The sequence below is a fragment of the Pleurodeles waltl genome, chromosome 4_2 (genome assembly GCF_031143425.1).
Source record: "Pleurodeles waltl isolate 20211129_DDA chromosome 4_2, aPleWal1.hap1.20221129, whole genome shotgun sequence".
Taxonomy (NCBI): domain Eukaryota; kingdom Metazoa; phylum Chordata; class Amphibia; order Caudata; family Salamandridae; genus Pleurodeles; species Pleurodeles waltl.
The window spans coordinates 869,304,912-869,322,164 of record NC_090443.1 but is presented as its reverse complement, the minus strand read 5'-3'; the positions used below and the strand labels follow the sequence as shown (position 1 = coordinate 869,322,164).

The 17,253-nt window shown below is 45.0% G+C and overlaps 1 protein-coding gene across 1 annotated transcript in view; it reads right to left on the bottom strand.

The window, feature by feature from the left end:
- Window positions 1-17,253, bottom strand: part of YIPF1 (Yip1 domain family member 1) — a 111,117-nt gene that overhangs the window by 57,609 nt on the left and 36,255 nt on the right. The window contains exon 3 of the mRNA XM_069232643.1: window positions 4,031-4,194. Within this exon, the coding sequence (XP_069088744.1) occupies window positions 4,031-4,194 (164 nt within the window). The remainder of the gene's footprint in view (window positions 1-4,030; window positions 4,195-17,253) is intronic.

Below are 17,253 nucleotides of genomic sequence, written 5' to 3'. Positions count from 1 at the left end.
GTGGTTGAAGTATGCTGGTCCTATGTTGTGCAGTGCCTTGAAGGTGTGGCTCAGGAGTTCATATGTGATGCACTTATTGACTGGGAGCCAGTGTAGGTATCTGAGATGGGAGGAGATTCAGCTGTGACGGGGATGTCCAGGATGAGTCTGGCTGCTGCATTCTGGACTCTTTCTAGCCTTGATTGAAGTTTCTTGGTAATGCTAACATAGAGTGTGTTGCCGTAGTCCAATTTGCTGGTGATGAGTGCGTGGGTGACAGTCTTCCACGTGTCGGGGGGGAATCCATTTGAAGATCTTCAAATGTCGATACCCTGCTGATTTCTTTGTCTGGCTACGTTGTTGCCACAGTTTGAGAGCCAGCGGTGCAGGTTGCTTGAGGCTTCATTAGCATACGCTGCGTCCGGTGGGAGGGAGAGATTGAGAGCTTTGGTGAGCTGTGCTTCTGTGACTTTGCCCCAGTGTCTGCCGGGAGTGGTGGCGTGCAGTGTTCTTTGTGTAGGTAAAGTGGATGCACTTGTGGTCGGTCCTTTGGAGTTCAGGGGTGTGGGAGATAGTGATGTTGTCCCCTGCTGAAAAAAACGGGGTCAAGAATGTGTCTGGCTCCGTAGGTAGGGACGTTGACAAGTTGTTTGAGGCCGAGAGCTGTGAGGTTGTCCAGGAGGTTTGGGGTCATCGAGGGTATCAAGGTGGAAATTGTGGTCAGCGAGTAGAATGTAGTCTGAGGAGGTGAGTGCTTTGGGGGGCGACGAGGTCGGTGATGTCTTCGCAGAACTGGGGTTGGGGTCTGGCTGGCCTGTAGATGAGGGTGCCATGTAGGGAGGTGTTTGGGTTGGTCTTGATCTGAAAGTGTAGGTGCTCGTGTGTCTACCTAGACTGACACTCAGTGATGATAGTCAGGCGGAGGTTGTTCTTGTGGATTATGGCAATGCCTCATCCAGGCCGGTTGGCTCTGTCCTTGTGGATGATTTTGTAGTTGTCCGGGATAGCCATGGCGATGTCTGGGGCAGCAGTGGGGGTGATCCAAGTCTCCATGAGGAAGGCGACGTACGGGATTGTTGAATCGAGGAGGGCCCAGACTTCTACGGTGTGCTTGACAAGGGTGCGTGTATGGAGGAGGATGCACTTGAGGTGGCTGTCCAAGCTTGGTGAGGGATCGTGAGGTGGTGCTTGGAGAGTGCTGGAGTAGGCGCAGCTAGAAAGAGGTCCATGGGTGTTCCTGGGGTTGGCTTGGTGGCAAGCTGATGATCTTCCTGGGTTGAGGGCACGTAGAGTGCTGGCACTAAACCGGAGGGGGGGGTGAGAACCTTGGTCCGTGGCGATGGGCGTGGTCCGGGCACGGGCGGGCGCAGATGGGCTTGCCTTTGGAGTATCCTTGGCACATCAGCGGCATGGCCGCCATTAAGAAGGGGAGGGAAGTGGGGGTCTGGTCAGCTCGGAGGCGGGAAAAATCGCTTCACAGAGTGGGGCGGGCCACAGAGGCAGCAGCGGTGTGAAGAAAATGCATGGGAGAAGAAAGAGAAAGGGACAGAAAAGACAAGTGAGAAAAAAAGGAAGTAAAAGCAGAAGTAAAAAGGCAGATGTAAAGAGAGTTAAAGAGAGGAAGATACTTACTTTTAGATGGCCACTAGGCCACAAGGGATATGAGAGAGGCAGCAGCCAGCGGGCAGAGGTGGGCTTTGAACTGACAGTAAGTCAGGCTCTCAGTTCGTTCCAGGCAGAGGCACCAGAAGCAGCCAGAGAACCTGCACTGGGGACGGCAACAGACGTTGACCAGGAGGTCAGAGGAGTTGCCTGCATATAATGACAGTGTACTGGGCTAACTAATCAGTCTGCAAGCTCTATGACTGTTACACTACAAATGTATACATTTATTTAGGAGTTTTATATAGCGCTGCATCACACGGCTACTTCAGGGCAATGTGTAGTTCAAACAGTCACTTCAGGATTCAGGGTCAGCAGGACTCCTACTGAATGCAAGATATGATCCCTATCTGATATTCATCACTCACTATAATCGAATCTGTGATCAGGCCAAAAAAAACAATCTGAATGCCTTGATGGCGCATAATTGGGTTCTGCTCTAAACGTTCGGTTCAAAAGATAGAACAGCTTTTGGCCTTCAACTTTTAGGAATCTGCCAGCAACATATTCTACACCATGACTCCCAAAAAATTACCAGTCGGCACAAGCAAATGTATATTTAAGGTTATGTATATAGCACTCATATGGTATCCCTCACCTCACTTCACAATGTGAAGCTTCGTCAGAAACAAAAGTTATCATATAGGAAATTTTTCTAATCGCTACTGCAAAAACTGCTAAACAGTATTACTCAAAATGCAGGAACTGGAACTATACTCAGCTTTCGGACCATTTGAAGTTCAGAGTACATTTGTTCAGTAATTTTTGAAATATTTGTGCTACAAAAAGGTGTTTGGTGGGCATCAAAGGATTATTCAAAAAGGAACTTAGATATAACTTCTCTATCAATTTATCGGGCATTCGAGAATGTCAGATCTGCAGAGGACTTTAGAATCCAAAAATTTAAAAACAAACTATTTGAAAGAAAGCATGTGTGTCCCTTTGTCCTAACTGAAATGGCCATTAAAGGGTTCTAGACACTGGTCCCTCATCCTGGAAAATGTGTTCAAAGGTAGAAGGGTGGAGGGAATCATGCAGTGGAGCCATTTACAGCTGCTTCAATGGCCAAGTACCTGGACAGCTGGGTCAGTGGGCATAGCCAAACTGCACACAGATTACTGAGAATAGTGGAATATAAAAAAACGAAAGCACTGAGAAGAACTGTAAAGTTGTGTTTCCTCTGCTAAGAAGACACCGAAGGAGTTTATTGATGTTATATAATTGACTGAGTATAATATACACATGCATTTATATCTATGTGTGTGTGTGTGTGTGTATGTATATATATATATATATATATATATATATATATATATATATATATATATATATATATATATATAGAGAGAGAGAGAGAGAGAGAGAGAGAGAGAGAGAAAAAGAGAATGAGCAATTACAAATAAGTCACTTTGATTCAGCTGTGCTTTCCATTCAAACTGCAGTTTTTGAAATGCATCAACTTTGGTGCTGAAATTTTACACACCCCTAGAGAAACTAACTCAAGTTTAGCATGGCAAATTGCATGCCGATCTGTCCATTGTTTTCATGGCAGCGGGAGGAGAGTTATGAACAGGGGACCATAACTGGCAAATTTCAAGGGCTGTTGTGTTCTGTTGTGGAAACGTCACTTTAACACACAACTCACTGTTGGGGGGGGGGGATGTGTGTGTGTGTGTGTATATATACATATATATATATATATATATATAGGAAAATGCACAACCGTTTTGTGAGCACACTGTGGCAACTAAATAGATTAATTCTATGGACCCCATTAGTTCTGAAGGGAAGGGTATTACTTAGCCTGCTACCCAAAAGGGGGCTTTTTGTTACTGTAAGAAGTCATTATTTTTGCTTATATATGCCTAAATTATGTCTGATTTTGGCAGGAACTCTATCAAAGAGCTAATTAAGGCTTCTCTACCTGCCTTCACTCTGATGTAAGGGTCTTCACAGGGTGATGACACGATAAAAGTAATCACAGCCTTAGATACAGCTAGATGTTTTATTGGTATGCACTCAAAAGGAAGTCCTTCCAAGACATCCATGAAATACCTGGTGAAACATTTCCAAAATTACTGGAGGACAAAACAATACCCACCAAATAAACAATAAGCACTGACCCCAGTGGCTCAAAACAGTTTGAACACTTCTGAAGACAATTTAAGCAGGTATCTTAAGTCAAATGCTGGTCCTGAAAGAGAACATACTAAACAGGCACAATTCACAACAGATACGCAGCATAAAAAGCTTTACAGAGTCTTTCCCTGAGATGAATATTAGCTCAAGTCACACATGATAGGGGTGGATGAAGCGGATGTGGTGATCGAGTGATAGCACCTTTCATAAGCATGACATATAAAACTTGAAAGTGGTAATAACATCTAACCTCTGTTTTATCAGAGACATCATTCCCCAGGAGGTCATCATCCTCATCCCGTCTGGTGTCTCGTTGGACTCTACGCTGATTCTTTGGTTTTTCACTTGGATCATCTATGCTGATTGTGGTGGCATCAGGATTTATAGCCAGCAGGTTAGCAGCAGCATCAAATTCTATAAACAACCACAGCAAAGTTGTTATAAAGTCCTAAATTATATTTTCACACGATAAGCAAACAGTGAAATTCTTTCTAAATAATAATAAAGGCTCTCCCAAGGTGCTTGGCAATGCCACCTTCACCCCCATACCAATGCCCACATTGATACTGAATAACAAATGGCATGTTTTCTATGACCCAAATAAGCAAAGGAATGTACCTACAGTTCATCAAGAAGGAGGAAAATGTACTCCTTTTACAGGCTACAACCATGATTGCATTGATCTACTTAGGACACTAGGAAGGAAGGATATTTTCAGATGTTGAAAAGAATCCCCTAATTATTATGGTTTAGCACAACAAACTACTAAAATACTCAAAGTCTCGGTTTTAAACCCAATTCATCAGAACTGCGTGTGTGCTTATCCAACTGAACTGAAACACACAAAGTTGACATTGCTTCAATTAGATCTCTGCGAGATTATATAGACATCAGTTCTAGAGCAGATTATAGGAACAAGGCTGCATGGGGCTGTGTGCTTGACCTGCAGAAAAGAAGAGCTGAAGGCATGGTCTTTCTCTGCCTTGCTACACATGATCCTTGCAGTGGCCCTTAGGAGGATGGCCTTCTATGTAGTGTGAAAAACTAGACACACTGTGCAGGGGGTCCAGGCAGCCACATGTTGGTTTACAGAGGTAAACACTTTTTATGGTAGTTTGGTCGAGCAGTTAAGCTAATCTCAGAGAAGTGTAAAGCATTTGTTGTACTCACAGTATAAATAAATGAGCCCACACACTGAAAAGAATAACTTGAGACCAATTTTCAAAAACACTTGATTTTTATAAAAAGAAATTATGACCAAGATCATCAATATCAGGTAAGTACTTTTTAAGTTATGAAGTTTTAATAAAAATAGTCTTTTGTGCGTAATCAGGCACTATAGGAATCAATGGAGAAAATAATTTGAATAGGCATATAAAATCAAGCAGTGTGTTTACAATGTCTCCTTTTGCAGATATGTCAAGGTCGTTGGTGGGCACTATGGACCAGCTGGAAAAGTTCAGGCTGTTCCCGGTTTTGGTGGGAGCAGCTATAGAATGTCATTGGAGCTGGTGCCAAGCCACTGCGGGGGACCACTTGGAAAAGCGTTGCACAGGTGGACTTAAAGGTAAGTCCAGTGGGTCCCCTTGGAGTGTCGAGGTCGCAAGGGGTGGGGCACCCTTAGGGCACAGCTGGATCTCCAGTGCAGGGCAGAGGGTGGTCGGGTGCAGAGCAAATCAATGAGCCAGGAGCTGTGCGAAAGGGTGCCCTTGAAAGAAGGAGCAAAGTCTCTTTGAGGGTCGCTTGCAGGTCAGCAGGGGGATTCTTCGGGTGGTTCCTGAAGTCCTTCGACTGTGGCTTCCTCCTGCTCTTTTTTTCAGTCCAGACTATTCTTCTGGGTGCCTGACGTGAGGTGACCATTACCTAGGGCTATTGTACGGTCTGGCCACTGGAGGGCACAGTGCCACCAAACTTGGCACACTGCCAGGGTTTGTTCTGACGGTATGACGGGCAAAGTTTGGTCCAGTGGCTGTGTCCGGTTCCTTGGTCAGCAGCCGGTCAGTGAAGTGGCCTTCACTGGGTCTTTGGTACCTTGATGTTGTAGGGTGATGCCTTCACTCTGGGGGGGAGATCTTTGGCGATCTGTGAAGAGTGGAGGTCTGCTGGGGTTTGTAGAGTCTGTCCAATGTCCAAGCTACCCCTCAGCAGCGATTGCCGAGTCCTAGGTGCAGCAGGCAGGGTTTGGTGCCTTTTCTTGGTGCAGCAGGACTTCAGTTCTCGAGCCTTGGGTCTTCTTTGTTGCTGGTCTTCTTTTGTCCTTGGAATTTAATTTCTTGGTCTAGGTATGCCCACTAAATACTGTATTTAGTGGGCGTTTGAGTGGCAACCTAGAAGTGACCAATGGGTCATCTACCTTAGGGTGTCTACGCCCACTAAGTGACCACTTCCTGTGGGCAGAGATCACTTTCCTACACCTCACTGGCTATTTTCCTTCCATGTAAGATGGAGGAGAATGGAATTGAGAGGTCACCTCGCATGCAACACCTTAGGGGTGGTGCAAGCCAGGACTGACCACTCCTCCTGTCCTTTGTCTGGTTTCCTGACACTGCTCCCATCAAAAGTGGGGGTTTGCAACAGGGGCGGCCATCTGCTGCTAGCAGCAGGCCTGAGGGTCGAGTTTCAGGGTGGTAAGCCCTTTGAAGCTCACTAGCAGGGCATTGCACATTCCTATGGGAGGGGGTGTTAGCACCTCCACCCAGAAAGGGCTTTGCTCTGAAAGCAAGATCTCTCACCCCAGGGGCTCAGAATCTTGTCTGATGGTGGCATGCTGGTTGTGATTGGCCTGTAACCATGCCGGGGTAGTTAGCTTTTACAGGGGGGGAACCTCTAAGGTGACCCCTGGGTACATTTTGTAATAAAGCCAATACTGGTACTACTTTGGATTTATCATTCTGAGTTGTTTGATACTAAACAACCCAGGGTTCAGGGTAGCCATCATGCAGCTGTAAAACTCGTACTGACCAGTGTCCAGCACATGCATTAAAACGGCTGCCCTGTTCACTAACTATGTCCCAGGTTTGGCAAGAACACAGGAGGGGCATATTGCTCATACATCACACAAACAGTATAGTGTGCCCTGCCTTAGGGCTGGAAGGCCTGCGAGAGGGGTGACTTACCTATAGTGCATGCAGCGTGTAGTGGACCGGGCACACAGGTTGTGTGCCATGTCAATTTTGTCTTTTTAGGATTACATCAGAACACTCAGCATGCAATGGCAGTGCTGGGTGCTTCTGGGTGCATGGCCCTAGAGGGTGGCGCAATCTGTGCTGCTGCCCACGTGGGCCTACCCTTAGTACCCCATGCCCTGGGTACCTAAGTACCTTTTACTAGGGACTTATAGTGGCAGCTAAAGGTGTTGCCAATTGTGCCAATGCATCACAACAGTTTTAGGGAAAGAGATCTGGCCCAGAGAACCTGGTTAGCAGGGGACCTGGGCACTACCAACTTTGAGACTACATCAAATACCAGGCAAAACGTGGGGGCTAACCATGAGAAAAGAGGCCTTTTCTCACAGGCCCATAATACCATCAGCCATTAGGTTGTAGTGGACAAGTAAGCTGTTTAGCAGACTCTTAAGATGTCTTAATTTCTTCTTAAAATGTGAATCTCAGATGATAAAGACTACAGACTTTAACATTGTCACCAAACAGTGTGAGCTGCAGGCGTTCTTCGGGCCCTTCTTGTAGATATTTTGGTCATCATTTATCTCTGACCACTGTTAGAACGCATCAGATCTGACAGTCAGCAAACCTGGTACACTCATGACACCAACCTAGCTTTAATGTTGACGGATCATTTTTGCAGTTTTACCTTGTCCATGGAAAGTTAAAAGCGTATGTTGGGCAAAAGGCAATGCCACAAAACCTGAATTAATCCTTTACTCCCTTCATGTCAATTACAATTTGCAGAAAGTTTAGAAGTCAAACAAACTATCTTCAATATCCACGTCAAACCCAAACCACAATAACACAAAGTAACATTTAGTCAAAATGGGATCTGTCCCCGATTCCCACATACACATGGTCACTAGTCTGTGCCCAAAGGTTTTTACCAACTCTAAAAAAAAAAAAAAAAAGAAGAGATAGTGAGTGAAAGCGAAAAAAAGAGAGCTAGAGAAATGTAAAGAGGTAGAATAACAAGTTAATAACTTTCAGGGAAGCTCATTCTACTAAATACTCTGCTTACCCACAAATTCCTCACTGTACCCTTTAGAATATACATACCCAGGTGCCAGACTCAATCCAGATTTTCAAGTGTTTGCTCCTGAGCACTGCTAGGTGGTAGCTTGGTACTCGCCTCTCGCTGCCGGGGAAGTGACAAAGCAGAGACATATACTGACACCATCCCTACATAAAGGCATCAGTTTTCCTTGCACTTTTTTCACCCTCAAAGATGTGTATCAATAATGACAGACTGGAGGTGAACAGTGTGCCAACACTAACTTGGGACCTCTTAAATAGATAAAGAAGTCCTCTCAACAGAATTGGGAATTGGGTGGTAACGAATCTGCGGTTAGACAGAGTAGCAACCAGAAAAAGTGTTACTTAAGGTCAGTAACTTGCTGTGCTGATGGATTCTTCTAATTACAAATATCTTACCTTTAGAAAAGATACTCGAAGCAGTACCTCCCAAAATGCATCCGGAATGAGCATTTGACTTACATCAAAAGGTTCTGCAGGGCACAGTGGACAAAATGGCCCTCTATGCGGTCTAGATAGTCATGTAGCAGCCTGGGAGATTTCAATGACAGGATCACCCCTTGTCAATGCCTTTGATGCATCCTCGAATTCAGTGGAATGAATTTGGGTTCCTTGTTAGCCAGGTCACAGCATGTTTTTATTAAAAGAACAATGTATCTGGACGGGGTCAGTTTCTGCACTCCCTTGCACTTTTTAGCACAAAGAGCTGGTTGGTAAAATGGTATTCCCTTATAAAAGTATCTCATGCTCTATGTAAAAACTAAGGGCTCTCCTCAGATTAAGCCGGAGAAGACTCTCCTCTGCCTTCAGGGGATGCGATGGAGAGAAAAAGGTGGAAATGGTGACAGACTCACCCAGGTGAAGGATGAAACAACCTTTGGAAGAAACGAAGCCTGGGTTCTCAGCAAAAATTTGTCAGGAAAGGAAGTAGTGTATGGAGGCTGCACTGACAGTGCCTGCAGCTCAGTGACTCAGTGCACAAAAATGACTATGATCAGAAAAACAGTCTTGATGTTGAGGAGCTGTGGAGAGCAAATGTGCGTGGGGCTTGAAGGCATGCATAACAGAAATTTGAGGACCAAGTTAAGGTCCCATTGAGGTATAATGAAGGGCCTAGGTGGAAGCGACCCCAGCCAGCAGCAGGAGCTGCAAAACTTTCTAAATAAAACAACAATAAAAATGTTTATTATCGTTTTATTTTTAAAGTGGTCGGGCCATGGGGGTCACCAGCACTGAGGGGAGCGCACAGTGTGTTTTGACGGCCGTCTTGGCCGGGTAAACACACATGCACACAGGGCTCTCTCCAGCCCGGCACTGTGTTGCTGGGTTGGAGAGAGCAAGCCAAGGCTCCAGGTTTGCGTTGGAGCGCCCAGCCAGGGTGCTCCAGCCAATCAAAACACTGCTTTGAGCAACATCATGATTGGCCGCAGAGTAGGCTGGCTGCCTGGAGTGCAGCGGAGAGCAGGGGTGCGATAGCAAGGTTCAGGTAAGTCTTATTTTTTTTTATTCCTCTCACCCCAACACTTTTCCCAGTCGCAACTGGTAGAAACATGTCAAACCTTTTAAGAACCTTATCACAATGGGTGACTTGAACAAAGAAGGTTGGTCAGGCAAACCTAAAAAGGCTGAGAGGACCAATACGTAACCTGTATCTGTGCCCTCTGCAAAGCCTTGCAGATAAGACAAACAACAGAATACCTGATAATGTGGCATGCAGGCGATAAAGCTGATCGTCTCTACACTATGCCACACATTTCTTCTAACACCAAGAACAGATGACTTTTGTCTAGGTGTGCTCAAAGCAAGAATGACATCTAAGGCTTCACAGGTAAGTCGAAACTGTTCTGTTGTCAACTTTCAAACTCCATGCATGAATGTGTAGAATGTGTAGATTAGAGTGCAGGACCATGCCCTATTGCTGAAATAGGAAGTCCTCCCGGAGAGGCAACCAGCTCACAAGGCAAATGCACAGGCTCAACAGAATGGAGAACCATAATCTCCTGGTCCATTCCTGGGCTAAGAAAATGACTTGGTGCTGGTCTATTCTTGGCCTTCCTCAGGATGAGAGGCAGAAACGGCAGCGGTAGAGACATGTATAGAGTTTCTATATTTCACTAAAATCTCAACACTGGTGGTGGTGAAAAGATCCACCGAGAGTTGAAGATATGCAGGGTCACTTCAGAAAGAAGACATTATTTGGGGGCTGAAAGTGGAGGATTGCGGAGTTTGTCCACCTTAGGTTTTAGTGTGACCACTGGATGACTGGTTACCAGAGAGATCCCCTGACAGTTTAGCCATCTCCAAAGGCAAAGTCCTTCCTGATACAAAATCTAAGACCCCATGCTGCCCAGCTTGTTACAGTACCACACGGTTGTGGACCTGTACAGACCTTCCCTTGATAGATGGTAGAAAGGGTTTAAGATCCAGCAGGATGAAATGAAGCTTCAAGAAGGAGTTATGGAGCCTTTGTTCCACTAGTGATCACTGACCTCTGATTTCTACCTCTTCTGGGTGATCGACCCCAACCTAAGATGATACATCCATTACTAGTCTGATCTCTGGATTGGGATGGGAGACCAGCATTTGTGTTCATTTGCCACCACTGGAGGTTGTGGGTTGTCTCCTTTGAGATGCAGATGATGTCTGACCAACAGCCCCAGTGTTGCACCCACTAGAAATGAAGATTCCACCGCAAAGCATACATTCCAACAAACATGAGAAACCAGGAAGAATGCAGGAGGCCAGCAGTCCAGGAAGTCTCAGGCCCAACTTCAAGAGAACCAGGATTGAGTCCCAGGTTCGTTGTGGGGGAGGAAACATTTTGAATGCTACTGTGTCCAGTATGGCCCCTATAAAGATAATTCTCTGAGTGGATGTCAGTAGAGATTTCTGTACACTGACAGAAAACCCCAGGAATGATAGAGAAAGATGGCCATTCGGAGATGGCCTGCAAATGACTGTGGCAAGCCCTCCATGAATAAGCAGTAATCGAGGTATGCAATACATATATCCTCAACTTACAAAGGTGGGCCGCAACCACTGCCATCACCTTCGTAAACACTGAAGGGGGGAATGTGAGGCTGAAGGGTAAAACGGCAAATTAGAAATGCTCTCACCCCACCACAAATGAACGGTAGTGTCCATGGTGACTGCAGGACGGGCACATGAAAGTACACGTCCTGCAAGTTTAATGATACTATCTAATCCCCTGGATCCAGGGCAGAAAGAACCTCGGCCAGAGTAAGCATTTTAAACTTTTCCTTTCACAGGAAGGTATTCAGGGGGTGAAGATTAAAAATTGTTTTTTCTTTTCTACGTACCAAGAAGCAGAAGGAGAAACAATTGTCCTACTTTTCCAATTCTAATGCCTTCTTTGTGGACCCCTTGGCCAACAGCCACTTAACTTCCTGCAAAAGAATGGCTACATGATCTGCTGGAGCTTGAGTCTGAAAGGGAGGGATACAAGGATAGGATAATAGGAATTGTAGGGCATATCTTTTCTGAACAGTTTGCAGCACCCCCCGATCTGAAGTGATGAATTCACAAGTCCTCTTGAACCACAAAAAGTCTGGACCGGCTGATGAACTGACTAGGAGGGCTGCCATTGTCAATAAGCTAGACCTCAGAATTTCCGTTTTTTTTGTTTGGCAAAACTGGCAGGCTGGTAAAAGCAAGCCTAGAGAAAGGACCGGAGCACAGCTGTCTTTAAAACGTTCCAGTGCAGAGCTGGACTTTTGTCCAGAGTCTGGATCACCACAGTGGGTGGCTGTGGCATGGTCCACACAGTCGAATGTGTCAAGACCGGCCTGTGTATCACAGCCAAGTAGACAACCATATTTAGGGGCCAGTATGTCTAAACTGTGGGCGGGAAATACGCTTTTGCCGAATGCACCAATGCGATTTGATCTGCAACCTGGTGGCGCATAAGGGACTGCGTGGGGGCTGACCTTGCTTGTGAACGCCTGAACCACTAAGCTTTCCGGCTTCAGATTTTGACTGAGAAAGGCTGAGTCACCAGGGAATAGCCTATGTGGCCTAGCCACTGGATGACTGACTCGTGGAGCAGAGCACAGCTTTTTCCAAGCAGCCATTAGCTATTAGTGCCTCAATGAAAGACAGCAAGGGCTCAGACGTGGCAGTCTCAGGCTGTGCAATTTCAGTCAACAAGATTGCTTTTGTTTCAAATGCAGTTAGTTATAAATCAAGTAGTTCAGCTGCCCTGTGGACACCTACCACAGAGGAGGGACTTTCATCTGTGAGTGGACCTGGTTGAGATTCTAATTCGGTCTCAGGAGAAGTGTTCAATCGACTAGCATTCTGTAAGTCCACATCCAGTCCAGCATCAGTATAATGAGGGGGGGGGGGGGTGTAAGAGGGGGAGCAAGATGACCGTCTGCTCATCTATATCATCCTCATTTATGTGTTATGTTTTGTAGCCACAAAACAGTGCCTCAGTCAGAGCTAAACAGGTCCTCTACCATCCTACAGTACTGGCGTAGTGGAAGAGACTGTGGATCATCCCATGCTGGGGGCTGCACGTTGGTGATTTCATACCGCAAGACAAGTCCAACCCAATGGCAACCCAGAGATCGGCATCCGGACCAAATACAGAACGAGTGCCGCAGGACTTTGCCCTGGTGCTCTCAGGATTGGTGTGGCCTCCAGGAACAGAATAGAGCTGTGGGTTGGCAATAGCAAGAAACCGGGTGGAAGACAAGCTCCATCAGGATGAGTGCATTTGCAGAAGTGCAACTGGTGGACCCCACGGATACCTGGGGATCACAGGCACCCCAGAGGGAGCAAGCATCAAATTGAAAATCTATAGTGCAGTCTCATTAAAGGCATCTATCTGCTGCAGCACCGATGATGGCCCAGGGAACCTGCGAGCCTTGAAATGGATTTGGAAGACTTCTGCAGAGTTGGGCCTCCACAGACGTCTTCCACTTGCAGTTATGGCATGACTTGCACTTAGATTTTATTACAAACACGGAGGCTCCTATTATGCTAACTTCTCTTGCTTTAATTTGAATAGCAGCCAAGACAAAAACTACAACTCCCAGCAAACCTAGCTGGGAAACTACTCAAAATATGTCATACAGAAAATAACCAATCAGAATAACAGGTGAGTATAAACATCTTGACTGAGAGCAACAAGTCCTCTTTTCTTGCTGCTCGCAGTCAAGATAAGTACTATTTTTCTTGTTCATGTTATTATGTAGATTTAATGCGGTTATATTGCTTTTTTTAATTACATTTTTACTCTTTTCATAATGTATTGCTGATACGCTTGTTTTGAATTCTTCCGTGCGCTCGTTTAAATCTGTTTTCAACCTTTTTTCCTGCCGCTTGTTTGAATCTATTTTTAGCCTTCTCCTGGCGTTCTAAAGCGAACGCCCGCGGCGCGTGCGCTGTGCACGGCAGCGATTGACAGCTTAACGCTTGCCGGCACAGCGCGTTAGAGCTCAGCTGATTTCCTCAGTTTTTCCTCACCGCGGTCACGCTTTATCAAGCGTGACCGCTATTAAGAACTGCTATTAAGAACTGCTAGCCGGTGAGCTTTTTCCTTGTTCTTCCCCGAGGGGATCAGCTGTTTTCTTCAGCTGTTCTCCCTCCTCAGTCGCGCTTTGTCAAACGCGACCGTTTCAACATTAGAAAGCCCTTTTTCTTCCTTTTTTACTGCCTGGCTCACAGTTTTTTCCCCTTCTTCAGCATTAAGCCTGCTTCTATATCAAAGACAGTTTAACCCTTCACCCCACATTTCACATTTTACATTATTACTTAAATAATTACTTAAATATTTTATTTTCTTACTAAAGTTTCCATTTTTCTCACAATGGAAAATTATTCTGAAGATGAAGAGGCTCAACAGGTTAAGGAGGATTTAGATTCTTTTATTCAAGACTCTGTTCAGAAGGCAGTTTCCAACTCAATTGCCGATTTTTCTAAGACATTTGAAGCCTCTGTCAAAAAACTATTGTCTTTGGATTCTACCTCTACCCCTTCCAAGTCCAGGAAAAGAAAGGCAGACAATATCGTCATTAACTCTGACTCTCCGTCAAAAAATGTTTCTAACCAACCGTCCACTTCCTCCAATGCCACCTTTCCCATTCAAATCACTAACCTGGGAGATACAGATGACGACATGGGTGATTCTGACACGGATAAGGATGATCCAGACATAATGATCTGGTCAGGGCCTGTGGAGAAGAGGCGTAAAACTTCTCTAAATTTATTGGGAGAGTCATCTAAATCTAAATCAAATGAAAATAATTCTTTATTGGATTTTGCGGGTCAACCGATGTTTGATCCGTCGCTTATCCGTCACCCTAACTCCACCGAATGGACTCCCTGTGATTAGGTGGCAGAATATGTTTCAAGAAATTTACGACAACCTTTGGATAAGTTAGTGCGTAATAGACTCAAATCGGAATGCCTCAGACCCTCCCTCCCCAACAATATTACAGCCACTCCTGTTATTGATCCCAACATGCTAATGTTCTTTACCAGATTTGGAAAAGATCCCAAGAAAGGGGTAGACAGGGCCTGGACCAACTGCCAGGACAGGTTGCTGGATCTCTCTGGTCCTCTCACAAGAATTTTGGATTTGGCTGAAGAAGCCAGAATGGAGGGCAAGAAAGTTGACCCGGTCATCCTTTCTAATTGGGCCCAAAGGGCGATTTGCCTCCTTGGCAACACAAACGCCTCTATGGCGCAGGAAAGACGCAAAAGCCTTTTACTGAAAATTGACCCTAAACTCAACAGTCTCGCCTCCAAAGAGATGGGTCCAGAAGCCAACGGCCTGCTATTTGGGGACTCCTTTATCAAGGAGCTTAGCAAATATGTACAAACTTTTACTTCTATGGACAATCCCAGATTGGTGCTCGAGGTACCTTCAAGACTCCAGCGATTGGCGTCTTCACCCTTCTATCTTCAAGAATCTCTCTTCCAAATTCGGTCCCTTCTCTGTCGATCTCTTTGCCTCTCGTTTGAACTCTCAAATCCCTCAATTCTACAGTTGGCGACCAGACCCTCAAGCTTTGGCTACCAACGCTTTTCAACAGGATTGGTCCAACAAAACAAATTACGCTTTCCCTCCCTTCATTATGATCTCCAGAGTCTTGGCGCAGTTCTGCAGTCAATCCACCTTTGACAGGGACAGCCCTGGTTCCCTTCAGCTCTCGAATTACTGGTAGACTTCCCTGTTCTTCTTCCTCTCTTTCCCTCTCTTTTGTTGAATCCCCAGGGACAACCTCACGATCCGATACTCAACCATTCACTTCAGTTAGTCGCATGGGTGGTTTCGGGTCTGCCTGGAGAACCCCAGGAATTTCTCAGGAAGCTGCTAGCTTCAAATGTCAGGCCTGGGCTCCCGGCACAACTAAAGCTTACAAGTCAGCCAGGTCAGTCTGGCATAGTTGGTGTTTGGTCAGGGGTGCCGATCCCTCTTCAGCGGATGTAGTTCTTATCGTTAATTTCTTAGCCTCCCTGGCAGCCCAGGGCAAAGCATATAGAACGGTGAATATGTACAGGTCCGCGATTCCCGCAGAACATGATCGAGTCAACAACAAGCCAATTGGTGAATATCCTCTAATTTGTCGACTGTTAAAGGGAGTACGTTTTGCCAAACCTCCTTTACCTAAGTATAATTCTATGTGGGATGTCAATGTGATCTTACAGTTTCTTCTTTCTCAACAATCTAATTCTCTTCTATCTCTAAAGTTTCTTTCTGCTAAACTTACCATTCTCCTCTGTCTGGTTTCTCTCAAGCACATTTCTGATGTTAGAGCATTGGATGTAACTTCTGTACAATATACTCCTCAAGGTGTTTTCTTCCAGGTTCGAAGAAGGACAAAGACTTATCTAATGTCAGTTTTTTACCCATATTTCCCTGGTCATGCTAATTTATGCGTAGGAACTTTTTTGAAAGAATATATATCAAGAACACAAGATTTGAGAAGGCCTTCCGAAACTCAACTCCTCGTCTCCTTCAGGTCCCTTCACAATGCTGTCTCGTCCACTACTTTGGCCCGTTGGGTGAAATGGATTATGAACTTGGCTGGCATTGACATTTCCCTTTTTGGGGCCCATTCCACTAGGGGAGCTATGGCTTCCAAGGCCTTTTGGGCAGGATTGAGTTTGGTCGACATTTTCAAATCGGCAGATTGGTCAAATGTCTCAACTTTTAGAACTTTTTATTGTAAGCCTGTTTCTCATGTGGCTAATTCAGTGATTTCTATGCTTCGAAATAGCATAATAGGAGCCTACGTGTTTGTAATAAAATGGAGATTTTCTTAGCTTTAGTGAAAGAAAGTCTTGATTTTATTAAACACACGGAGGCGAGTATTATCCCACCACTTTTGTTCCTGCGTTTAACCCTCCCTTTGTTTCAGCAGGTCCATCTACCTCTACCAACCAGACATCTTGAAGTTTTTCCTTCACCACACCATGATGCTTCGACTGGCATACCACCTTTTATGCAGAAGAGGACTCTACTTCAGGACTTCCATCTTTCCTTTTTTCATCCAGACCTCGATGAAAAGACTGTTAATATCATATATCGTTTTGAAGCCTTATTTTCTATTCTGTTGGCATGTGTTATTTTACTTCTGATTGTTCCTTTATTCAGAGTGGATTAACTGCTCTGCAAGAAAAGAGGACTTGTTGCTCTCAGTCAAGATGTTTATACTCACCTGTTATTCTGATTGGTTATTTTCTGTATGACATATTTTGAGTAGTTTCCCAGCTAGGTTTGCTGGGAATTGTAGTTTTTGTCTTGGCTGCTATTCAAATTAAAGCAAGAGAAGTTAGCATAATACTCGCCTCCGTGTGTTTAATAAAATCAAGACTTTCTTTCACTAAAGCTAAGAAAATCTCCATTTACCAAAGACTTGGGATAGAGTTCAGAAGAGCCTACAGCAACGTTCTGTACAATTTACCATGTTCACACAGAAATGTGAACGTAAAAGGGTAAAATAATCAATTGTTTCAGTGTATGCACAGAATACACCAGCCCATTCATTTGAAATCAGAGTGTGGTTGTCAAATGTTTTTCTTTTTACTTCAGCTTAGTTTCCCCACATATAATGATTTGTGCCATGGGACTGTTCCCTATAGTTATACTTTTCAGAGGGATTTTTTTTTAATATTGATTGTCCATATTCCCTAGGATGTGTGTGTTGATGCATTTAGAACCCATGTGACAACAGGGATCTCCTCCTGTAAACTGGTGGTGCATTTTTCACGCCTACTTTCTTCGATGGATCATAATTCACTT